Below are 27,152 nucleotides of genomic sequence, written 5' to 3'. Positions count from 1 at the left end.
CAAATGGGACCTTTTATGTAATGATCGTGAGTACATAAGCATCCGGACAGGGGATGTTATGTTGATTTATGATAATTGTGTACATATCATGACGTCAGAGATTTAATTTGGTGAACCCAACGAGGTCAAGGGTCAACACGACACGCCGCCACCACATCAAAGTAAATGGAATTGAAACATGTAACACTGCAGCCTTAAATCATTATGTTTATGGATTATAAACACACTTGTTGTGCTTCTTTTTCAATTGTTATAATGAATATTTTCTTTGTTTGTGAGAACACTTGTAATATAGAAACATGTACAATAAATATATGTATAAATACATGCCTGTCTAGTGTTGATTATTCTTTAAAACTTAAAAGAATATCATGTTTTGCGTCTCTGGTGTATTTGCATGAAATATGTCAATATTATGATTGTATAATGTTTATATAAATTAATATATGTTGTTTAATTGTCGATGTCAATTCATCACCATTTAATTTGTCATCTGAACATTTCAAACCATGGCATCAATTATCTGTACAAGTAGTGCCTGACGTGGTAGAAGATCAAGTACTTCTGTATATGAATGAATAAACACGGGGTAACGACCGCATTCAGTGAGTATGGCTCTCTGAACCGGTTTGAAACTTTATTTGTTTGTGACCCGTAAAGATCCGGGTTAGAATAGCAGCAAAACCCATGCGTGCCGTAAAAGGCGACTATGCTTGTCGCAAGAGGCGACTAACGAGATCGGGTGGTCAAGTCGCGCTATCATCGTATCCCAACTGCGTGGATCGATGCTCATGATGTCAGTCACTGGATTGTTTTGTTCAGAGTCGATTATTTACACACGCCTCCGTCATGTGGCTGGATTAATACTGAAAGCGGCGTTTAACAACAAACACTGGCGTTTAACCAGATCCACATATCCACATACTCTCAATCAGTCTGCTTTCACAACAAGCTATTCTCCCCAGATATCCCAACGGCGGGGTGATGACAAACGGAAATTAACTGACATTTGATGAACAGGTCGAACATTTATTGATAAATACATTAATGAAACTGTTCAATAGTTCACAATGAAGACTCTAGGCGAAGTCGAAAAGAAACAAGGACAATCGACGCAGTCGGGCTACGACACCAAACCATCTGCCAGGTCACACATTTTAACCCCCAGATCCTCATCAGCAGGTGTAATATTACCCATGGTCCGTTAAGACAATGGACAGTTTATCCTACACTACAATACCATACCTAGGAGACTGAATCCAGACATATGACGATAAGTACACTCGACACTGGTATTCTAGTTCACTCCCCGAAGAGTGAGTGAGTTGGGTTTAACGCCGCTTTTAACAGTATTCTAGTTATATCGCGGCGTGTCAGCTTAATGTGGGAGGAAAGCCCAAAGTGATGCAGGTCTCACACGTTTACCACTAGAGCACGGGTATGGTGCTGACAAACCTAGAAACATAATCGGGGCGAACGGGGATTCGAACCCACAATCATAGGTTTCTGGCGTGCCCAAGGGACGCAACTCTGCACAGCGAATCGCGGCGCCTTAGACGACTGGGCCACCCGTGCCCCCTCACTCCCCGAAGATCCCCCGGGATTAGTAGTCGTTGGACGTTGTTACCTAGGACCGAAGTTTTTTGGACACACTGTAAACGAACTTCAAGGTTAATTGTCGTTGTTCTTAGCCTTGCGACATCTATGACATCGGTTCTCACACCAATCATTGGATGCAAATGGAAATATTCTGTCACAGATTCCCCACGCACAATAGGTTTGTTTGTTGGTTGGTTGGTTGGTTTAACGCCGCACTGAGCAATAGTCCACCTGTATGACGGCGGTCCGTAAATAATCGAGTCTGTACCAGAAGATCCAGTGATTTACATCATGAGCATCGATCTACGCAATTGGTATACGATGACATGCATCAACCAAATCAGCGAGCCTGACCAGTCGAACCGGTATGTCGCCTCTTGACATTGAAGAGCTTCCTAACTAATTTTATTGAAAGGATGATTACATGTGATAAAATTGTGTTTTAATATACATGTTACTGGCATGTTGTGATATCCAAATAGCTTTGTTTGTATTGTGATATCCTGATATCCCAGTGCAGGTTCAGGTAGGACGATAGATGAGAGATGGTATCTGTCCGTGTGATACATCTGTACCATTTGTGCTGTGCTTGGATGTCCTGAAATCAAACGTCACTCTCCCCACGTTACAATACACTTCCTCACGTCCTGCACGTCCATGCGACGTGATCTGTCCCTGTATCACCACCGCCAGAGTGTACCACTGCCCGGCACTGACGGTAACAGGCTTCTCCAGCAACACATCAAACGTCTCGTCGTCAGCCCGATACACCTTGGCATCCTGAATCTTCGAGTTCAGAACTGCATCCTCGTTCCCAAAGTAAGACGTGACAGTGTAATCGTCATTACTGGTTGTGTATGGGCCATAAAGTTGATATCCAATCAGTGTGACGTTCTTGCTGGTACGGAATGAAATAGCATCTGTTCCTCCACTGCATCCCCAATGACCCTCATTATACATGTATCTATAGGCATACTGTACGGGCAGTTTGATACATTTAGTTCTCAGATTGGTTTTGAATGGCTTTACGTCATTATCTGAGTTAGCTCTGTAATCGAATATCTTAAGTCGCTCAGAGTCAGATAAGAGCCCACTAGATTTCACCTCACCTGCCAGAAACGAAGGTTCTAAAAGGGGATATCTAACTTTCATTACTGTTTCTCCAAGAATGGATCTCTTGGCTTGAGGTGTTACCTCCCTTGCCTGACGTCCACACTCTGCCTCTGCCCAGCTGTTTACAGCATTGAAGATCACGTGTTCCCCGGCAACAAGGTCATCTAATTCCACGATCTGATCCACCAACACGTGGCTTAGTGCCAGGAATCCTAATGACTGCAGGGACTTGTCACCTTCGCTTTTGACTAAGGTCAAGGCCTCTTTGTACAAATGGCTCTGATCATAATGATGAGCTGCCTCCAAAACCACACAAGCGTTTTCAACAGAAAGGTTATTCTCCAAGAACTCAAGACATTGGGATTCTAAGGTAGTGGTGGCATATTTCCTGGAGGCGTACAGAAGAGCAGTTACGTTGTCGGCGTCGATATGTGTTGTGTCAGTATAAAGGTATCTGGAAACAAGCATATGTACTCAAGTAAGGCAGTTTTCATGAGGTGGTGAAATTGGGTTTAACGTCGCGTCCAAGATTATTGCACTTATAAAGCGACGTGCATGCGCGTGTGTGTTTGTGTGGCTGCTTGTACTAGTCCGGACTGATGCCGATTTATAGTGCTAGCCCACTGAAATATCATGCCGCAGTTTAACATGAATACCCCACTCAGACACAGTATACTGACTCCGAGCCGACCAGTCCTTGTTTTAGCCCCTTAATGCCGAGCGCCAGACAGGGTAACAACAAGTACCATCTTTTAACGTCTTTCAGTTTTCATGAAGGAGGGCAGTATAACCATATTTACTTCAACGTGACTATATCTTTTCAGCTTTTTCAGGTTTTGATGATAATGGATTTAATATGATGTAATATTGAAAAAAGATATTTCGTTATGGCGGTTCACTTATGGCATATTTTAACAGCTTTTTTTAACTGTAAGCCCTGAGCAAAAATTAGATATCACTTCTTGAAGGGACCCAATCCACTCATGCCAAAAAGGGTTACCTCTATAGTTCTTATTTCACACTTATTGCCTCGATTGTTAATCAGTGATACTTACAACACGAACTGTTTGAAATCCTTGTGCTCTATTTCTGGAATACTGACATCCGACTTCTCCGCCAGGGGGCCGGTAAACATGGCGTGGAACACACAACTTCTGCTGATGAGTACGTAGCGATGGGCCTTGATCATGTGACCTGTACTTCCCACTCGAAATGTGACGTCACACGAATCTTCTGCATCCAACATGCGCCGATTACACTGAGCGAGGGTCTTCCCAGCTTGCCAGTTGTCAACAAATCCTGTTGGTTGGACGCTCGAAGCTGCCATTCTTGTGGTAAATCTGGAACGATATGTACCTAAATACCATAGTATATTCAACACATACCATGAATCTGATACAACGGTTGGCACAGTTAGACGAGCATTGGCACAACGTCATTCATGAATCTACATTTCTGGCCCTGTACTATTTTTTTGTCAGGACAACCGATGCCGTGAAAGTGAGTGGACAGACTTCGAGAATAATAATAGAGTCCCATGGTGTTACAACAGGTCCTTGTGCCATACAAACATATTAGTATATAATAATATAGAGTGTAGAGTTGCGTCCCTTGGGCACGCCAGAAACCTATGGTTGTGGGTTCGAATCCCGGTTCGCCCCGATTATGTTTCTAGGTTTGTCAGCACCATACCCGTGGGTTTCACCGAAGTGGTAAACGTCTGGGACCTTCATCACTTCGGGCTTTCCTCCCACATTAGGCTGACACGCCGCGATATAACTGGAATACTGTTAAAAGCGACGTTAAACCCAACTCACTCACTCACTGACTCTCCATTTCCCACGTTGGCCTACAGTCCTAAGACAAAACACACACAAATACTATTTTGAAGGCCCAGTCCCTGAGAAGCTTAAGAATACAGAAAGACCTTTCGAAGTGTGGACGCACGACGGCTTAAACCCATAAAAATACAATAAGCTCATAGTCACTTACACATTCATAGTGAGTTAGAACGAAAGATGTGAGGTAAAATGGGGTTTAACGTCGCATCCAAGATTATTGCACTTATATAGCGACGTGCATGTACGTGTATGTATGTGTGCGGCTGCTTGTACTAGTCCGGACTGATGCCGATTTATAGTGCTAGCTCACTGAGATACCATGACGCAGTTTAACATGAATACCCCACTCAGACACAGTACACTGACTCCGAGCCGACCAGTCCTTGTTTTGGCCCTTTAATGTCGAGCGCCAGACAGGGTAACAACAAGTACCATCTTTTAACGTCTTTTGGTGTGATGCGGTTGGAGATCGAACCCCGGACTTTCCGCTCTACGGGCGGACGCTCAACCATTAGACCACGGAGGCGGTAGTAGAACGAAAGAAATTTACCCAACTGCCTCGACGACTACCCCAGCTCCGGTAAATTTAAATAAACCACTACCCACAACACGTAATATTTAGAACATATCTGAGTTGACCCGGAGGACCGTGTATACTGTCAAACAATTTCGGGTACAGATTTTAATACAAATGGCCGGGCCCCTAATGTGGGGCTGGTAACATTTGGGGAAAACATATGTATGTACATACGTCTTATCACATCTCACCAATCAGAAGCATGTCACGTGATTTGAATTATCGAATATTTTCCAAAGTCATGGTAACATGGTATTTGCCGAGGACAATTAAAAAGAGAATTAAAAACTCGTCATTTACACACATGAACATAGTCTTGATGTCAGAGATACACGTTTCCATTTTAGCACGTGACACCTTCGTAACCCATCCAAAATCATCGCTGTCAACAGTGTGTACGTACTTTGAAAATGTCCCCCCCCCCCCCCCCCCCCACCCCCCCACCATAATATACCGACATACATGTACGTATTTGGTTTGGGTATTGGATTTGCTGTCATTTTAGATTTTGTGAAAATATTTAATGACTTATTGTCTGTTTTTACAATGTTCCAGAAAAATATGGGCCGACATTTGAGTTTTGCGGAATTGCACTGAACGTCTCGTTCTTAAATATTTTGATGAGATGGATTAAATGACAGATGAAATGGAAAGAAAAAGCCCTTGACAACAAAGCAATACTATGAATAAGTCCGGAGTGGTTCGTTTCAACTTTATGCATGGTTGTTGGTCGCCTATCAAAGTGGAAACTTATTACCTGTGACGGCGATAGTGTGGGAAGAGCACAGCGTGCGGTTCATGCCACGTCAGAAACTGGTGCGTGTACGGTGGAGGGGAGACAACTCCGACTTTGCATGACTCAACAGATGTGTTGATGATTCAGTAATTTCTTCACAAATGGGTCGGTTGGTGAGGCAGATTGTTATCGGGTACAGCAGAAGATAGCCAGACTATCCGTTTCATAACCAATAACATTATTAACCTACCGATCGGTGTCTAACATAATTATCGTGTCAGATCCTTTGTCTGCTTCGCACATCCATTGAGTCAAGGCATAGCGACAAACAAGGCTGCGCCGCGCTGACTGTCTTATAAGATACGTCCTATGGGCAGGTCCAACATGTGGCGAGAACTTGTGCCTCATCGTGCTCCGACATATGGCAAACGTACATGTATGGTGTAAATTGACTCACCTGATAACAATGTGCATGCACAACCTGCCTTGTTTGCGATGCCTGCTAACTTCCGGATATGCGTCACCTGGTCTCCTTTCAACAACAACAACAACAACAACAACTTTGAACTACGCAGATACAATTAATCATTAATACAGGCGCTCGACAACCGCGGTTAACAACACGTATGACACATAGCTGTTGGCCTCAACGCTCGTGTAAAGTTTCAGAACAGCATACACTCAAGACACGGGGCCAGTTGTTTACATTATAGGGGTTGGGACCCCCGATGTGACACACATATAGAATGAGATCACTCGACTGTTTACTATTAACGCTCAGTTTAGCGTTTGTGAATTGGAAAGAAAGAATAACGATTACTGTTTCTCTCCTTAGGCATCTCATCGAATGATATGATTTATCTGTGCGATTTTACTTTTTGCATAAGTATTGTGAGATTATATATACCACCGTTTATACAACAATTCGAGCAGTCGTGAATGTGTAGTGTTTACTTTTATTAGGCAGTTGCGTTGTTTATGTAACTATTGCCATCGGGGATTCTGTTTAGGGGGATGAGAGCAATACAACCGACAGTCGACATTTGCCTGAAATCAGTCATTACATGTTACCAGGAAGATTAAAGTAGAGAAAAACCGTACATATATGTTATTTACAAAAGAGAAAATCAATGATATATGGAATGAATACGGGCTTCACAGGTCGGGGAACAAAAACACCACATTTGTGCAGATGAGTGAGTGAGTTTATGGTTTAACGCCGCACTCAGCAATATTTCAGCTATATGACGGCGGTCTGTAAATAATCGTGTCTGGCACAGACAATTCAGTGATTGACATCATGAGCATCCATCCGCGCAATTGGGATCGATGATATCCATCAACCAAGTCAGCGAGCCTGACCACCCGATCCCGTTAGTCGCCTCTTACGACAAGCATAGTCGCCTTTTACGGCAAACATGGGTTGCTGAAGACCTATTCTACCCCTACCCCTCATCTTCACATTGTGCAGATCCTTGTACCTGGATAGTTAAAGTATGGGTTTATATATATGGGTTTGAATCCACGATTCGCTCCGATCATGATCTTTGGTTACTTGGCACCATACAAGTTGCAAATGGATCTCGATAACTGACTCGATTAGTATAGCAAAATGGAAAGATGACTTGTATAAAACGTTATTTACATACCGCCATTATCGAGAAGAAATATTGTTAGGTGTAGTAAACGTCTTAGACCTGCATCACTTCAAACTAGCTGCCGTGATATAACTGAAATACTGTTCAGAGCGGCATTTAACCAAACTTACTCACTCACTCAATAGATGGTTTGGCTATAATCGAATATTCAATATTCATATTATGCATCAACGATATATGCACATTCACTTCACACACAAATCCACGATATACGTGTATGAATGGCCAGTAAAATATTCACATTTGTTGATCTTTGTTCACTGATACTCTAATTTGTTTGTTTGACTTTTATTGTTATGTTAGAATTGATCATAAAACATTGACATTGTTGAATTAATTATAAATTATCGACATTAATTAAATTGGTATAATAATATATATTTGTATTTGACGCACACTCCCATACTGGTTATATCTATGTGAACTGTTGACCCGTGAAGATCCGGGGTACAATAGGTCTTCAGCAACCCGTGCTTGCCGTAAAAGGCGACTTTGGTTGTCGTAAGAGGCGACTAACGGGATCGTGTGGTCAGGCTCGCTGACTTGGTTGATGCATGTCATCGATCTCAATTGCGTGGATCGATGCTCATGATGTCAATCACTGGATTGTCTGGTCCAGACTCGATCATTTTACCGACCGCCGTCATATAGCTGGAATAAGGTCTTCAGGTCTTTCTCGTCATGAGTTTTGTTGCTACACTGTTAAAAATATGAACAAACTGAACGACATAGCAATGATTATTGAATAACAGTTATCCATCAGTCACGCACCACCAAACAAGTAAACAAAACTTCCTAAACAGGAAAAGTGGCCTCTTTGATAGACATTTAGAAGTTGGAGTACTAAGTAAGGATAAGAATTTATGGATAAACAACTTCTTTATTACAATTAAGAGCGACGTTTCGTTGTGGGTTCTAATGTCGTTAACAAGCATCACTCGGTGTAGGTTTTAACACCGTTATAAAGCATCACTTGCTTGATAACGGTGTTAGAACCTACACCGAAACGTCGCTCTAAATTGTAATAAAGGAGTTGTTTATCCATAAATTCTTATCCTTACTTAGGAAAAATGGCATCATAATTCCTAACGAACCAGGATAGGAGTAGATCTGAATATTCCATGTTATCAATGTTGTTGAATGTTGTTGAACGTTATTTCTGGAGGGACCGAGCAACTGAATACCCTCAGTTAGATTGTTGGCTCGAAATACCCGGTGCATTGCAGATGTGTAAACACTTAGCATGGACACAGAAAAACCAGTTCTATGCATTACATATGTTTAAGGAATGAACCGTTGTAGTTAACACGAATTTGTATTGCCCTAGTTCGGTCCTTTTCTATGAAAAAAATCATAATGGTCAAGTATAATATTCTACTAAAAGACGTGAGTCCATACAATTCTTGCATACAACACCAACATACATTATGTGAGGGCAACTCTCAAAGACCAGCATACACTGTGAAAGGGCAACCCTACGAGTTCCTTTTCTGCATGAGCAGTTTTGGCCTATAAACACAAACGTTGGTATGAAGGCCTCGCTGTACATTGTCAGGAGCTGTAGAATTCCCGAACAAAGAAGCATGGGTGTACCAATGAAATGTCCATTACAACCACCCCGATTAGGCAAAACGGTGTCTTCCCACGATCTGAGACGCTAGGGGTTGCTCTGTCAATGCAGCTCGCGACGAGTAAAATGAATATTTCCTACATGTACAGGTATTAGAAGCTCCACCGTCTAGGATTAACGTCTGATCAATGAGATATTAACAGTCACATTCGAGATTGGCGTTGCCGGTAAGTGTACACACGCACCTCCTCTGTAAGGTAAAATGAAATTCCTACACTTTGTAATTTCTTGTATTAATATCTTGTTTTAAGACGCGAAACACCGACATATATTAGGCCAGATTACTCTTTGTTGTTACTTAGTTGTCGGAATGCCAATGTCGGTGTCCTGGGTTACGTCTTAGGCATGATATGTAAACGTACACGGGTTATTTCATCATGTTATTGGTATATACCAATGTCATTATATGAATATTATGCAAATGTGAAATTTCAATCTTTGAAATGTTACATAACCTGTATTTGCAGTTTTAGTATTTCTGTAACTCTTGAACGTAGATGTTGATGGTTGGAGGGTCGGATGCCGCTATATACATTGTTCCAGTACAAATTAGGTTTCACTGGACGTGATGCCCAAATTGTTTGAGTTTTGAAAAGTGAAAATAATGATAACAGTGATGGGTGACAAACCAAAGGTCATAATAGTGGACCCGTGAAGATTCCGGGGTATAATAGGTCTTCATTAACCCATGCTTGACGTAAAAGGCAACTATGCTCGTCGTAAGAGGCAACTAAAGGGATCGGGCGGTCAGGCTCGCTGACTTGGTTGATACATGTCATCGATCCCAATTGCGTGGATCGATGCTCATGATGTCAATCACTGGATGGTCTGGTCCAGACTCAATTATTTACAGACCACCGTCATACAGCTGGAATATGCGGCGTTAAACAACAAACAAACAAACAAATCATAATAGGGGAGAATTGGACATTGGACTTTCTGTGCCCCATGCTTATAAACAGGCATTCAGGAGTAAGAAGTGACCAACCTTTTCTCGGGAATTCATCGCATGTGCATTAATATTATAATATATATTTTGTGTCGTTACTAAATAACTTCTTTGAGGATTCGGGTTAGACCTGGTTCTCCTAAACATATGCTTGTCGCTTGAGGCGTGTGTGTCGGGTGGTCATGTTGGGTGACTTTGTTGACTGAGTGGCATTCTGCTCCATGACATTGGACGATGCGCTTAATATCAACATTGGTTTCGCTAGTCCAAACTTGGTTATGTGCAGTCCGTCGTTTTTATAGCTGGAATATTGCTGAGAGCGTCGTTAAGCAAGTGAAAAACAGAAAGTGCTTAGAGAAATTGTAAATTTCTGTGATACACTTATTGTCATCTAACGTTGAGCGAATGGAATTAAGTGTAATGAAAACTCGAAGTTCAATGACTCAGTGAAATCTTTGAGGACGTTGTCACTTTATAAAAGAAGCCTTACATCGGTGATGTACTGCAGCATTCTCTTGTGTCGGGCTACGGATAACTCGACATATTTCCAAAGACCCAGGGGACATTGCGATAACCAGGTTTCACTGTACCACACAGATTAACTGCTTGGTTCACATTCCAATTCACTGCATTGAGACTAAGTTAAGCACCATATACATGTATGTAACCGTTAAGCCAGCTGCTAACCTTTATTAGTTAGGTCTTAGGGTATTACACCCCGATACAACGTAAACTGCCTGGCAAAAGAGAGGAAACAATGAACATTCCAACTTCACTCTGCTAATTACAGACCTCCAACAGAAATAAAAAATTGTTTAATTGTCTTAAAAAAATATATAATGAATAGGAGTCCGGAGTCTCTCTTTATTTTGAACTGCAGTAATCTAGACTTGCTAACTATTATAGACATGCATGGGCTGTATTTCATATACAGTAAACTACGGTTATAACGAACACGCTTATAACGAACTGACGGATATAACGAACTTACTTTTTGGTTCCGACTATTTGCTGTAGTAATGCTGTATATATGCTTATAACGAACTACGGTTATAACGAACTAATATTAGTAGTCCATTTGAGTTCGTTATAACCGTACTTTACTGTATTTGTGTCCGGGTCTGTATGACAGACTGTGCTCATTACTGTGCACAGTGTAGTTGTGCCCCGCGTCACGTGCACGTCACACGTTGTGGGATACCCTTGCTCATTGATATGATGCATGTAATATCGCCTATGACACCCGTATAAAATACATCATCACCGAATAACCATTTCTTGCTTGTTTCTTTGTAGCCACCATTAAACATGTGTACTTTCTCTTGCCTGGTAGTTAGTAAGGACGTACAGCTGTTTTCTTTATGAGAGAATTTGCAGTGTTATTCAACGGTGCCGAGCGTTTTTACAGTGAAAATTCGTTAATCAGTTACAGGTGAACACAGTAATGTCCCTCTTCTTTAATACAGACATTTTCTTCAGTAACAGGCAGTAAGGGGAGGATTCCGGATTAACTGGTGTTCTCTTTACTGTGATTGTGTTGATATTGTTCTGAAAACCAGAATGACGAGCTAATTGTTTGCTCCTCACGTGACTACATTAATAACTCAAACATTGCATTAATATTTCACTTGGTTGATTGCGTGTCCTGGAGTGTTGCTCATAGTATCAATCACTGGATTGTCTGGTCCAGACTCGACCGCCATCCATCGTATAGCGGGAATATTGCAAAGTGCGGCGTTCAACAACTAATAAACATGCTATAGGCTTTTTTGTATAGATGCTTCAATTTGTTATATGGTAAAAGGTACTGTATTTTATTAACATCACTTTTGTCCACAGTACTCTGCCTGCCATGATGTGGACTTACATTCTCCTGATCGTCTTAGTCTCCTGTCCCCTGGTTAACGCCGACCTGTCAACTCTAAACAGAGGTATGGTATATCAGAAACAATCTCGGACACATCGCTTTCCCCAAGAGGGGGTTAGGGTGGGGAGGTGGAGGTGGGGGTGGGGTGGGGGAGTGGGGGTAGGGGGGAGTGATTAACGTGATCGATCATCCCTCCATAGGCCCGTGTTCGATGCCCTCAACCGTACAACGTGTGAAGCCGATTTCTGTTGTCCCCTGCCCTGATATTGTTCGAATATTACGGCGTAAGCGTACACTCGCTATTTTTTTCCTCAAGTAAAATTCTCTTCAAATATCATTTTACAGACCGCCGTCATATAGCTGGAATATTGCCGAGTGCGGCGTTAAACAACAAACAAACAAAACAAAAAGAACGAACGAACCTTAAAAACTGACATTTCGGATTCAGACAGAACCACATCAAGAAGTCCCGACAAAGACATATGCATTTCCTCACATAAACAATAGAAATGAAAGAAAACACAAACAACATAACATTATAAATACTCCGTATGTAAAAATAGTAGGAATATCAAGTTGGACCACTTAGCAATTGACAACATTTCCGCTATTCCATTGGTAATGTATCACAATATGTGCAGTTGGCTTGTCATATTTGAAAGTCCGTTTGGACGATTTCTGTGCGGAGACTAAAGTATAAAAATTATCATTGTCCATAATGATGCATGAATGTTTGATATATCTTAGGTGAAGTACCGCTGATTATATTCTGATTTAACGTTCTGAACGTGACCCTTCAAGCAAGGTGTATTGTTATATTAACGCAAATGAAGAAGTAAATGATGAACAGTTTATTTGGATCCATACATGTACGTCTATCATTATCTGCAGAGTTACGTTCCTTGTCCGGTACAGAATCCTCAGCTCATGGGTTCATTACTTGATGAACTCTGACCATCTTTGGTCAACAACTAGGACCAGCGTTTTTCATTAAGCTGACCTGTCGTGTTATTAACCAAATTACCGTTCTTAGCAGCTTTATACCACACCTTCGCCACTCGGTCTTTTCCTAAACGTTTGGGGGCACGTTTGGCCCGTTCGTCTAAGGCGCTGTGCAGAGTTGCGTCCCCTGGGCACGCCAGAAACCTATGATTGTGGGTTCGAATCTCGGTTCGCCACGATTATGTTTCTAGGTTTGTCAGCACCATACCCGTGCTTGTGGGTTTCACCGAAGTGGTAAACGTCTTAGACCTGCATCACTTGGGGCTTTACTCCCACATTAAGCTGACACGCCGTGATATAACTGGAATACCGTTAAAAACGGCGTTAAACACAACTCACTCACTCCTAAACATTTACAAGCCAGATTTGACATGACATGACATGAATATATAATTCAGGGTAAGAAGTCGTGCCTCCCTTACCTATAAACTCAATACCTTTCTGAATTTGGTTACCGTGAAAAGAAATATATATGCCTGTTGAACATAAACTCTGTGGGACTATTGACACACTTCTGTCAATATCGTGACACAAACGTGGGGTCCATTGTATTCATTGACAAAGCGCGCGTATGGCTGTTTGGCCCAAACAGTAATTTGTCCTCAGTTGGTCAGACAGTACGGTCCCGTCTTCTTGAATAGCGACGACAGTAATGACACGAGGATGTATACCGAACGTGATATGTCTGTACGTCTACTGTAAGTTCTTCAGTGTGGTTGAACAACGCCTACATCTTTCTGAAGTAGTGAAAAGTGTTTGAATGGTTGAAGTTTAATGTGAATTTGTATCAATACAGCCACCAGCCCACTGTTCCATTTCAATAGCTATAATCGGATTTTAAATTGGCAAAAAGCCCTTGCGGTAAGAATAGCAACGAGAAGGGTGTTTTGTGAGTGCGTGACTTGGTGTTTGAAAATATCTCCGTTCAGTTATGTATCATGGCAATTCAGTCCACCAAGTCAGTATCCAGGCGTTTAGCACTTTGTAAAATCCATGAGTGAGTGAGAGAATATTTGATTTAACATCTAACACCGCTGAGGGAGGAGTGGGTAGTAGGTTTTACATTTATACTACTTTGGTGAAACTTGGGTATGGTGATGACAAACCTATCGAACCAGCTACCATAGGTTTCTGGTACGACTAAAGAGCGCAAATCTGCCCAGCCACATGCGGAGCCTTAGACAAATGTATGTAACCAACAGAATCAGGGCAAATATAGAAATATTTTACGCGAACACGTATGATTGATGCGATTTCGACATCCGGGTTAACTTTCCCTCCACGGAGTTTTATATCAATCAATCAATTAATCAAGTTTACCAATATGAGCAGTCCGATATTTCATGTTCTGTTTCCACGTGCATTATGCTGACATAACAGACAAAATGAGTTCAGATAGCCATTAGAACCAACACGGTCACTAATCATGTATCATTAATCACATTTGTTGCATTTAGATGGTTAAGGTGAGGTGAAATGGGGTTTAACATCGCGTCCAAGATTATTGCACTTATATAGCGACGTGCATACACGTGTGTGTATGTGTGTGGCTGCTTGTACTAGTCCGGACTGATGCCGATTTATAGTGCTAGCTCACTGCAAAAAACCCGCAAAAGTGATGTTAGATGCATATTTTATGTGCATACTTTTTGTAAAACTATCACTGTACTATTGGTCTCATGGCCAAAAATACGAATAAAATGTTTGCCTCTCTGTATAATATACGTATGATATAAATGACAGATATAATAACAGATGGTAATCGATTGTTCCAAATTGGCACACACCATTGTCATTGACCCAGGTTCCATATGGCACACATGGAACAGTATATTTTCAAGATGAAGGTCATCTGTTCTCAATATCTTGTATGGCCACCATTAGAGTCCAAAGTCACTAGTATCGTCGTCCCATGGGAACAATCAGATCCCGAATTGTGGCCTGGGAGTGTTCACCCACTGCGCCTGCAGTTCTCGTGCTTATTATCGGAGGTTTTGTGGTTGTTGCTGTCGTGCTCGCAGTCGTAGATCCAGTGCATCCCATAAATGTTCCATTGGGTTTAAATCTGGAGACCTGGAGCATCATGGCAGGGCCTGGATGTTGGGATTCATGAAAAAGGCTGTTGTCAGTCTTGCCGTGTGGGGCCGGGCGTTGTCTTGTTGGAAAATGACGTTCTCTTGTTCCATAATGGGAAGGACTTATGGCCAAAGAATCTCTGTGCCGTTAGATTCCCTTGAACTTGCACCATGTCTGTTCTACCAGTGTAGGAGATGGCTGCGCACATCATCACACTACCACCACCAAATTTGTCCACTTCATGTATCTGTATACAGTGTCATGCATAACGTTCCCCGCGACGCATGTAAACACGATGTCTACCATCCGCACGGTGAAGCATAAAACGTGACTCGTCACTAAACCAAAAATGCTTCCATCGCAGTGTGGCCATACTCTTGATACAATTGACGTCGCAAGCCGACCATGCAAGTCCGTAAAAATGACACCTCGAACTTGTCGTCTAGCGCGAATACCTTCCGTGCGTAAACGGTTCCTCACTGTCTGGGATGATATCCTACAAATTCCTTGTATTGCCGTAGTTTACAGGGGTGGCCGTAGTGGTTCTTTTACGTAAGTGACGTAGCCAAATGAATCTGTCCTGGGCTCTCGTGGTGATACGTGGTCGACCAGATATGGGTAAGTCCCGTGTGTCTGATAACGATTTTACAGTCTTGTAATAGTGCTTGGTGCTTCGTGGCAAAACCTGGCTGCAGCCGCAGATGATTCTCTTGTTTGCAGTCGGCCGATGAAGTTGTTGCGTTGGGCTTCCGTCAGTCGTCGCATGTTTTCGCTGTTCACTTGCTGTCAGATTGTTATGGCATGCAAATGATAACTCAACGTTTTTATAGCCGAATAAATGCTGTTGAACGAGCATGTCATGTCTGTGTGTTTCAGTGCCAGGCTCTCTTACATTGTTATCCTTTTGCGATTTTCTCAATCCTTTCACCAGATTTCTGCAGTCATCCTTTCCACACAAATCAATCTCAATCCATGCAGAAATGATTTGTGACATTAATTTCGTATGGATGTCGGCAATATTCGTATGTATGTCGGCAACATTCTATAAATAATTCCGCTTTTTCTACTTTAACGTTTTTTGCTTTTTTTGCAGAGTATATTGAGCGTTGCTATCAAGGTTAACATTTGTATACTCACTACAACATAGAACAACCCCACTAATTCCTATATTCATTAATTTCAGATTGTCATTCCATCTATGACGCCGTATTGGTCGTGGATGGATCAGAAAGTATTGGCCTCGAGAACTTCAAAACAATCAAAAGAGCACTTATGGAGTTCGTCAACAACACTCTGCAACCAAACAAGGACGTCCACCTTGGCGCGGTCCTTTACAGCAGCGGCGTGGAGGAGACGGTCAACTTGACCTCCGACTGGGCCATGTTAGACGACAAAATCAACGCCATGGCCTGGCCTGCTAGAGCAACGTTCACCGACAGTGGTATCGAGGCTGCGACCGCCATGCTACTTGAACAGGGCAGGAAAGTAGTTCCACGAATCCTGATTGTGGTCACAGATGGCCTGTCCTCACGACCCGACAGGACACTAGTCGCTGCAGCTGCTGCTAAACAGTCAAGTATCACTGTCTATTCTGTTGGGATTGAAGTGTATGTGAAAGCAAACTCCGAGATCCTGGCTCGATACAAGACGGAGTTGTCTACCATTGCTTCCGACGAAGGTCACGTGATCCACTTGGCAGATTTTAACGAATTTGAGAATATTGCTCCAGAGCTTGCAACGAAGTTCTGTGCAGTAATTGGTAAGTATATGAGGTGTAGTAATTATGCCAGCTTCCCATATACAATGAGATGTGAAATGTAATTCGGATAAATGAATTAACTAAACTGACGTCCAAAAGAAACTTTACCAGAGTTTGAAATCATTCTTGCTCAAAAACAACAAACCATACATGCATGAAGTAAAGTGTATTGAGAAGATCAATATATCAACATAATCCACACTGAAAATGACAATCATACCGCTACCGAAAATGACGTCAGAGCCCCCCCAAAGTTGGGTGTAGCACAAAACTCGAGCATTCAGAATCATGGACAATAGGCAGAGTACATAAACAATCGCTCACGTTCAATGTCAGGTCATTAGTAGCGTGTGTGACCACCAAATGCCTCAATACACGCCAAAAATCTTTTCGACGCACAGTAAAAGTCAGTCTTCTGATGAGGTCACGTGGGATTTGACGCCATTCTTCTTGGAGGGCCAAGATCAGTTCTTGCCGGTTGGCTGGAGGGTGTGGTCGTTGTCGAACACGACGATCCATCAAGTCCCAGAGGTGTTCTATGGGGGACATGTCGGGTGAACGTGCAGGCCACGGCAGGACGTTGACGTTGTTGGCTGCGAGGAAGTTAGTGACAATTATGGCTGTATTGGCTCTAGCGTTGTCATGCTGATAAATGACACCACGTGGCTGCTGTTGGAGAAATGGTAGGACAACTGGACGAAGAATGTTATCCATGTAACGCTGAGCTGTCAAGTTTCCGTCAACGATGACCAGCGGTGTCCTCTCCTGCCCACAGATCCCTTTCCACACCATGACACTCCCTCCACCATATGGTACGACCTCCTGCACGCAACACGCCTCCGATCGTTCACCCCTTCGGCGGTAAACACGTTGACTTCCATCAGCCCTAAACATACAGAATCGACTTTCGTCAGTGAAGACAACCCTCTGCCAGTCACGTCGTTGCCAACGTCGTACAGTCCGGGCCCATCTCAATCGCAGACGACGATGTTGCGCTGTCAATAGCTGTCCTCTGTATGGTCTAAAAGCCCTGATTCCATGAGCCCTGAGTCTCCTGGCCACTGTCTGTCGACTAACCCTGTGACTTAAGGCATTTGACGCCGATGACGTCACTGTCAGGAAGCGATTTCGGAGGTGCAAGGTACGCAAGTACCGGTCATCATGGGGCGTGGTCACCCTGGGTCTGCCTGTTCTTGGCCTGTCAGCGGTCCGCACTGTCTGTCTGTAACGTTGCATCAAGTTGGTAACGGCAACACGGGAGCAACCGAAGGTTCGTGCAATATGGGCGTGGGTGGCTCCCATCTGTACCATACCCAAGGCTCGTTCACGTTGTTCGACTGTGAGTCGTGGCATTTCTTTTGTGTTTTTTTTTATCACTGTTGATGTCTGACTTGCCGTTGCAATCGTTTTATACCCTTACCCGTACGTGCATTTGCAGTTGTCCGTGGTGCACGTGTTTTTCACTTTTTCGCGTGTTATCTGGCAAACATGTAACAGACGATTAACATTTTCTGCCTACACTATTGTTGTATTTAGGTTATGTGTTTCAGATTGACTTCATCGAAAAAACATTATACTTTGTCTGAAATTTATATTTTCAGGTGGTAAAGTTTCTTTTGAACGTCAGTTTACATGTAGGAGGTACACTGCTGCGTATATATGGACTGAGCTTTAAGAAAATATTTTCACGAAATTATAAAAGATTTTTTCGTGTGTTTTATGGTTTAACGCCTCTTTCATGTCGCGGTGTGTCAGTTTAGTAGGGGAACAAAACGCCGTGGAGAGTACTAGGTTAAAGTATATTGTCAGAAAGTAAAAGTAAACTGGTAGTCGGAATCTATTCCGGATGTAAGTTCCAGATTAGTAGTGAGTGAGTGAGTATGGTTTTACTTTACGCCGCTTTTAGCAATATTCCAGCAATATCACGGCGGGGGACACCAGAAAAGGGCTTCACACATTGTACCCATGTCGGGAATCGAACCCGGGTCTTCGGCGTGACGAGCGAACGCTTTAACTACTGGGCTACCCGACCGCCCCTCTTAATCAGTAACGCAAGTGGGTCAAGTTAAATGTATGCCTGTTGTATTGTGTCATGTTATCTTTTAAGGTTGGAAATCCAAACATTATGTTGGTTGATTATTACTCACAAAGACGGGAAATGGGTACTATCATCATCAAGGACCAGGCGATCCTGGTAGCTCAGGGGTTCACAGCGAATAACGGAATATGTGAAAGCTGCACGTTTCATTAGCATGCACGTTTCTTAACAGTTAAGAACAGTGATTTATGTGTACATCAAACGTCTTACAATAAATCCTTATGTCACATATTGTGAGGAAATATTTTATCATAATTATTTTGTATGAGGACAGTTGTCACTGAGTCATTAAAGCGTTCGTTCGTCACACCGAAGACCCGGGTTAGATTTCTGTCATGGGTACAATGTCTGAAGCCCATTTCTGGTGTCCTCCGCCGTGATATTGCAGGAATATTGCTAAACGCAGCGTAGAACCCTACTCCCTCACTGAGTCATTAAACTCGACCCGAATGTTTAAATATGGTCGAACAGATTTCGCAATTACACGAATGCAGTTCACAATGGGATCCCTATCACCACCATCATGGTACAAGTGTACATGAAACATCGAAACTAATGTGCGTGCTCATGTTTCACCTAGGTACAAAAATCTCTGTGTCAAATTTCAGCTGATATTGTGACCGGCCTCCAGAACCTGACAGTATACGTTGGAGACACGTTTACTCTGACAGCAGAGATGAGTCACGCAGCCGTGGTCGGAGGAACCTGGACTCTTAATGGCGTACCATTGTCTGACGGAGGAAGGGTCAATATATCTAACAACGGTTCACTTCAGCATCTAACCTTGAATGGAGCCGCTTTGACGGATGCAGGGGAATACGCATTCACTGTTGGCACAACAACAGCACAAGGATATGTCAGTGTTGGTTAGTTATTTAGAAACATTGAAACTCTTACCCCAGAGTTTTACTCATAATGATGGATTGATACTCTTCTTTTCAGTACACATGGACATTTTACATGTTCAAAAAAGGTGGCTTAACCATAATGTTAGGATACATGGCCACATTACAACAACTGTCTGGAACCAAGAGTCAAAACTATTACTGACTAGATATGTGACATCAATCAACAACACTCATACCTGGTTTTGGATAAAGGGCGACACCAATTCTCTAATTCGATCTAATTATTATTAGATTTGAAATACAGTAAACTACGGTTATAACGAACTCAAAGAATTTTGGTACATTATAATCGAATTTCGTTATGAGCATATACACAACATATATACAGGAAACGGACGGGTTCCCGTAAAACGGTTCGTTTTATCAGTCAGTTCATTATAGGCATGTTCGTTATAAACGTAGTTTACTGTAACATGGTACTGAAACAGTTATGCAGTTACACTTCTTATTTCAACAATACTAATGGACGGACCAGTATAGTTTCTGTTGGGGCTAGGATTTCGTATTGATCTACCGATGGCAAAACCAAAAATATGAGCGAAAAAAAAAGAAAAAGACAAAACAAAGCCATATAAAAATGTAATTTTTGCGGCAAACAATTTCTTTTCTTTCAATAATCTGGCGCATTACTAGTTTTCATAAGCATTTTGGGGGACAGTATACCATGTTCAAAAACATTCCATGCTCTAACTTGGAAAGCATAGACTAAGACACTCGTTTCCTAAAATCGATACACAAATGCACTCACTCACTAATCTTTATCTGTCCACTCTCTGCCTGTGTAACCTACAACAACAACGGCCTCATGGTATTTATTTTTGTGTCTCCGTATCACTCATCAACCCGATATAAGAACTCTGCAGAATCATTGTGAACGAGTGAGGGCAAGGAGCTGTCACAAGGAATGCATAGAAACACAATTACCAAAACTATTTTTAAATATGAGTTGTTGTTTTTCCCAAAGGCACAGTGATTTTCTTGCAGACGCAACCACCATCACACAAGGTCTTACAGATCAAACTGTCTCTCAGGGTACACAGGTGGTATTTCAAGTCACCTTAAGTCAGACAGGCATCACAGGTGATTGGTTCAAGGATGGTGTCAGTATAACCGGTGATTCAAGATATCAGACCCAATCTGCTGGAAATACCCAGTACATGTTCTTCACCAATTCTCAAGTATCCGACTCTGGAACATATACGTTCACTGCCAATGGCCAATCTACTTCAGCCCGGTTGACAGTAACAGGTAATCCTTTTTATTCATGTTACTTTTTAGTAAAAACATGTCTGAGGATAGTTGTTTATTAATGTGAATGTGCGCCATTTCACTTTAGTTGTAAATAGTTGATCTCATGATATATCACGCATACAACTTATCACAACTTGAATCTCGGATTGTAACTCTATGGTGGACACATTATATTGTAGGAATGAGATATGTTATTTATTCAGGTTCAGGTGCAGTGAACGGAAACTGGGGCGAGTGGACACAGTGGAGTGGTCCCACCTGTCCTGCAACATGTGGTTCTGCAGCCATAAACAATCTCTCCAGAAGCAGGTCCTGTGATAATCCAGCTCCAAGTAACGGTGGCACTTCCTGTACCGGAGAAGCGAGTCAGAGCGAGAGCCGAATGTGTGGACCATCTACATGTGGTATGTGTACTGGAAACTACGTTGTGAAACTCCGAAACATTTCTGTGTGTTTTTATGCCTGTACTTGTTCTGTAGACGCCAACAGAGAAATTGTTTAATAATCGTGATTTATGCCGCTACCTACCCTCAGTAAGCAAGCATATATGAGTGGGGAGTTAACTGTCTTTTACAAAGTAACGATGTCATTTTTATGTGATATCATGATAGAAATAGGCCCCCTTCATTGTCCTCACATGGTGATTCGAACTTAAGCCCATGTCTAAACGAATGCAACAGAGCAACTAGAGCAACAATGTGTTTGGATTTAAAAGTTCCTATTACTTCCAACATTTACATCTGCCATTTATCAAACCTTGTACATCCAACAAAGATAAAAATCAATACAATTGATGCGTCTAAAATATTTCAGATTTACATACAAACATTACACATCATCTGTGAGAATTATTCCAAGTTTAACTGGTGCATTGTGTTCTAAGGCCTTCTTTATCTCATGTGTTATTGATGAACGTTTCAGTTCACTTATACTGCAGTTAGAATTCATGAATGGTTTAAAAGGAACACGAATGGAATAGAACCATCTGTAGACAAGTTGAAGCAAAAAAGAGAAACCAACAAAAAAAACCCTCTATTTTCAATGGCTGTGAATAGGGATTAAAAAGACATGCTTCATGTATCATTACAAATACTGATCAGCGCAATATTGACATATGTAACTGGTGTGAGAGTTTGAATTAATCGGAACGGGGTTCTGTACACTTACATCTATAGATTGGATCTAAATCAGTAAAGAATATCCCTACCAGTTGAACGTTCACTCAGTATTTGTGAATACGATCAGTTCATTTGGATGAGTATTTGTAGGCAAAAGGTAAACGGTATACCACCAAATCAATTAATAAGGAAGATAACGACAAATATGAACTTGGCTATGTTAAAACTTGATCATCTTCTTGACTTGGAATGTTATTATCTAAGATAGATTATAAACAAGTTGTCTTTTTTCTTGTAGACTCCACCATCACAGGAGGTCTTACAGATCAAACTGTCTCTCAGGGTACACAGGTGGTATTTCAAGTCACCTTAAGTCAGACAGGCATCACAGGTGATTGGTTCAAGGATGGTGTCAATATTACCGGTGATTCACGATTTCAGACCCAATCTTCTGGAAATACCCAGTACATGTTCTTCACCAATTCTCAAGTATCCGACTCTGGAACATATACGTTCACTGCCAATGGCCAATCTACTTCAGCCCAGTTGACGGTTACAGGTAATCCTTTTTATTCATGTTACTTTTTAGTAAAAACATGTCTGAGGATAGTTCTTTATAAATGTGAATGTGCTCCATTTGAATTTAGTTGTAAATAGTTGATCTCATGATATATCACGCATACATTTGGCAACTGATCACAACTTGAATCTCGGATAGTAACTCTATGGTGGACACATTATATTGTAGGAATGAGATATGTTATTTATTCAGGTTCAGGTGCAGTGAACGGAAACTGGGGCGAGTGGACACAGTGGAGTGGTCCCACCTGTCCTGCAACATGTGGTTCTGCAGCCATAAACAATCTCTCCAGAAGCAGGTCCTGTGATAACCCAGCTCCAAGTAACGGTGGCACTTCCTGTACCGGAGAAGCAAGTCAGAGCGAGAGCCGAATGTGTGGACCATCTACATGTGGTATGTGTACTGGAAACTACGTTGTGAAACTCCGAAACATTTCTGTGTGTTTTTATGCTTGTACTTGTTCTGTAGACGCCAACAGTCAATTTGTTTAATAATCGTGATTTATACCGCTACCTACCCTCAGTAAGCAAGCATGCATGAGTGGGGAGTTAACTGTCTTTTACAAAGTAACGATGTCATTTTTATGTGATATCATGATAGAAATAGGCCCCCTTCATTGTCCTCACATGGTGATTCGAACTTAAGCCCATGTCTAAACGAATGCAACAGAGCAACTAGAGCAACAATGTGTTTGGATTTAAAAGTTCCTATTACTTCCAACAGTTACATCTGCCATTTATCAAACCTTGTACATCCAACAAAGATAAAAATCAATACAATTGATGCGTCTAAAATATTTCAGATTTACATACAAACATTACACATCATCTGTGAGAATTATTCCAAGTTTAACTGGTGCATTGTGTTCTAAGGCCTTCTTTATCTCAAGTGTTATTGATGAACGTTTCAGTTCACTTCAACTGCAGTTAGAATTCATGAATGGTTTAAAAGGAACACGAATGGAATAGAACCATCTGTAGACAAGTTGAAGCAAAAAAGAGAAACCAACAAAAAAAACCCTCTATTTTCAATGGCTGTGAATGGGGATCAAAAAGACATGCTTCATGTATCATTACAAATACTGATCAGCGCAATATTGACATATGTAACTGGTGTGAGAGTTTGAATTAATCGGAACGGGGTTCTGTACACTTACATCTATAGATTGGATCTAAATCAGTAAAGTATATTCCTACCAGTTGAACGTTCACTCAGTATTTGTGAATACGATCAGTTCATTTGGATGAGTATTTGTAGGCAAAAGGTAAACGGTATACCACCAAATCAATTAATAAGGAAGATTACGACAAATATGAACTTGTCTATGTTAAAACTTGATCATCTTCTTGACTTGGACTGTTATTATCTAAGATAGATTATAAACAAGTTGTCTTTTTTCTTGTAGACTCCACCATCACAGGAGGTCTTACAGATCAAACTGTCTCTCAGGGTACACAGGTGGTATTTCAAGTCACCTTAAGTCAGACAGGCATCACAGGTGATTGGTTCAAGGATGGTGTCAATATAACCGGTGATTCACGATTTCAGACCCAATCTTCTGGAAATACCCAGTACATGTTCTTCACCAATTCTCAAGTATCCGACTCTGGAACATATACGTTCACTGCCAATGGCCAATCTACCTCAGCCCAGTTGACGGTTACAGGTAATCCTTTTTATTCATGTTACTTTTTAGTAAAAACATGTCTGAGGATAGTTCTTTATAAATGTGAATGTGCTCCATTTGAATTTAGTTGTAAATAGTTGATCTCATGATATATCACGCATACATTTGGCAACTGATCACAACTTGAATCTCGGATAGTAACTCTATGGTGGACACATTATATTGTAGGAATGAGATATGTTATTTATTCAGGTTCAGGTGCAGTGAACGGAAACTGGGGCGAGTGGACACAGTGGAGTGGTCCAACCTGTCCTGCAACATGTGGTTCTGCAGCCGTAAACAATCTCTCCAGAAGCAGGTCCTGTGATAACCCAGCTCCAAGTAACGGTGGCACTTCCTGTACCGGAGAAGCAAGTCAGAGCGAGAGCCGAATGTGTGGACCATCTACATGTGGTATGTGTACTGGAAACTACGTTGTGAAACTCCGAAACATTTCTGTGTGTTTTTATGCTTGTACTTGTTCTGTAGACGCCAACAGTCAATTTGTTTAATAATCGTGATTTATACCGCTACCTACCCTCAGTAAGCAAGCATGCATGAGTGGGGAGTTAATTGTCTTTTACAAAGTAACGATGTCATTTTTATGTGATATCATGATAGAAATAGGCCCCCTTCATTGTCCTCACATGGTGATTCGAACTTAAGCCCATGTCTAAACGAATGCAACAGAGCAACTAGAGCAACAATGTGTTTGGATTTAAAAGTTCATATTACTTCCAACAGTTACATCTGCCATTTATCAAACCTTGTACATCCAACAAAGATAAAAATCAATACAATTGATGCGTCTAAAATATTTCAGATTTACATACAAACATTACACATCATCTGTGAGAATTATTCCAAGTTTAACTGGTGCATTGTGTTCTAAGGCCTTCTTTATCTCAAGTGTTATTGATGAACGCTTTAGTTCACTTCAACTGCAGTTAGAATTCATGAATGGTCTAAAAGGAACACGAATGGAATAGAACCATCTGTAGACAAGTTGAAGCAAAAAAGAGAAACCAACAAAAAAAACCCTCTATTTTCAATGGCTGTGAATGGGGATCAAAAAGACATGCTTCAAGTATCATTACAAATACTGATCAGCGCAATATTGACATATGTAACTGGTGTGAGAGTTTGAATTAATCGGAACGGGGTTCTGTACACTTACATCTATAGATTGGATCTAAATCAGTAAAGTATATTCCTACCAGTTGAACGTTCACTCAGTATTTGTGAATACGATCAGTTCATTTGGATGAGTATTTGTAGGCAAAAGGTAAACGGTATACCACCAAATCAATTAATAAGGAAGATTACGACAAATATGAACTTGTCTATGTTAAAACTTGATCACCTTCTTGACTTGGACTGTTATTATCTAAGATAGATTATAAACAAGTTGTCTTTTTTCTTGTAGACTCCACCATCACAGGAGGTCTTACAGATCAAACTGTCTCTCAGGGTACACAGGTGGTATTTCAAGTCACCTTAAGTCAGACAGGCATCACAGGTGATTGGTTCAAGGATGGTGTCAATATAACCGGTGATTCACGATTTCAGACCCAATCTTCTGGAAATACCCAGTACATGTTCTTCACCAATTCTCAAGTATCCGACTCTGGAACATATACGTTCACTGCCAATGGCCAATCTACCTCAGCCCAGTTGACGGTTACAGGTAATCCTTTTTATTCATGTTACTTTTTAGTAAAAACATGTCTGAGGATAGTTCTTTATAAATGTGAATGTGCTCCATTTGAATTTAGTTGTAAATAGTTGATCTCATGATATATCACGCATACATTTGGCAACTGATCACAACTTGAATCTCGGATAGTAACTCTATGGTGGACACATTATATTGTAGGAATGAGATATGTTATTTATTCAGGTTCAGGTGCAGTGAACGGAAACTGGGGCGAGTGGACACAGTGGAGTGGTCCAACCTGTCCTGCAACATGTGGTTCTGCAGCCGTAAACAATCTCTCCAGAAGCAGGTCCTGTGATAACCCAGCTCCAAGTAACGGTGGCACTTCCTGTACCGGAGAAGCAAGTCAGAGCGAGAGCCGAATGTGTGGACCATCTACATGTGGTATGTGTACTGGAAACTACGTTGTGAAACTCCGAAACATTTCTGTGTGTTTTTATGCTTGTACTTGTTCTGTAGACGCCAACAGTCAATTTGTTTAATAATCGTGATTTATACCGCTACCTACCCTCAGTAAGCAAGCATGCATGAGTGGGGAGTTAATTGTCTTTTACAAAGTAACGATGTCATTTTTATGTGATATCATGATAGAAATAGGCCCCCTTCATTGTCCTCACATGGTGATTCGAACTTAAGCCCATGTCTAAACGAATGCAACAGAGCAACTAGAGCAACAATGTGTTTGGATTTAAAAGTTCATATTACTTCCAACAGTTACATCTGCCATTTATCAAACCTTGTACATCCAACAAAGATAAAAATCAATACAATTGATGCGTCTAAAATATTTCAGATTTACATACAAACATTACACATCATCTGTGAGAATTATTCCAAGTTTAACTGGTGCATTGTGTTCTAAGGCCTTCTTTATCTCAAGTGTTATTGATGAACGCTTTAGTTCACTTCAACTGCAGTTAGAATTCATGAATGGTCTAAAAGGAACACGAATGGAATAGAACCATCTGTAGACAAGTTGAAGCAAAAAAGAGAAACCAACAAAAAAA

At 41.4% G+C, this 27,152-nt stretch overlaps 2 protein-coding genes across 4 annotated transcripts in view; one reads left to right on the top strand and one right to left on the bottom strand.

Annotated features, from left to right (window-relative positions):
• Positions 1–1,460: 1,460 nt before the first annotated feature.
• LOC124150777 (BTB/POZ domain-containing protein 6-like) lies at positions 1,461–6,525 on the bottom strand. The gene is made up of 3 exons (XM_046522847.2): positions 6,324–6,525; positions 3,768–4,052; positions 1,461–3,166 (listed from the first exon to the last, which is right to left on the bottom strand). The coding sequence occupies exons 1-3, from the start codon at positions 6,338–6,340 to the stop codon at positions 2,122–2,124; spliced, it is 1,347 nt and encodes a 448-aa protein (XP_046378803.1). The 5' UTR covers positions 6,341–6,525; the 3' UTR covers positions 1,461–2,121.
• Positions 6,526–9,193: 2,668 nt separating this feature from the next.
• LOC124150776 (titin-like) overlaps positions 9,194–27,152 on the top strand; it is a 39,064-nt gene continuing 21,105 nt past the window's right edge. For 2 of the 3 annotated variants that reach the window (XM_048386404.1, XM_046522843.2), the window contains exons 1-12: positions 9,194–9,321; positions 11,943–12,034; positions 16,232–16,807; positions 19,514–19,771; positions 20,798–21,061; positions 21,268–21,468; positions 22,481–22,741; positions 22,955–23,155; positions 24,168–24,428; positions 24,642–24,842; positions 25,855–26,115; positions 26,329–26,529. In XM_048386404.1, the coding sequence (XP_048242361.1) occupies positions 11,956–12,034; positions 16,232–16,807; positions 19,514–19,771; positions 20,798–21,061; positions 21,268–21,468; positions 22,481–22,741; positions 22,955–23,155; positions 24,168–24,428; positions 24,642–24,842; positions 25,855–26,115; positions 26,329–26,529 (2,764 nt within the window). In that variant the 5' untranslated portion in view covers positions 9,194–9,321; positions 11,943–11,955. The remainder of the gene's footprint in view (positions 9,322–11,942; positions 12,035–16,231; positions 16,808–19,513; positions 19,772–20,797; positions 21,062–21,267; positions 21,469–22,480; positions 22,742–22,954; positions 23,156–24,167; positions 24,429–24,641; positions 24,843–25,854; positions 26,116–26,328; positions 26,530–27,152) is intronic. The other variant, XM_048386403.1, reaches the window with a different exon arrangement.

The sequence above is a fragment of the Haliotis rufescens genome, unplaced genomic scaffold, assembly GCF_023055435.1.
Source record: "Haliotis rufescens isolate VD_foot unplaced genomic scaffold, xgHalRufe1.0.p SCAF_6, whole genome shotgun sequence".
Classification (NCBI taxonomy): domain Eukaryota; kingdom Metazoa; phylum Mollusca; class Gastropoda; order Lepetellida; family Haliotidae; genus Haliotis; species Haliotis rufescens.
Note: the sequence above shows the minus strand (reverse complement) of the source record. Positions and strands in the feature narration are given on the sequence as shown.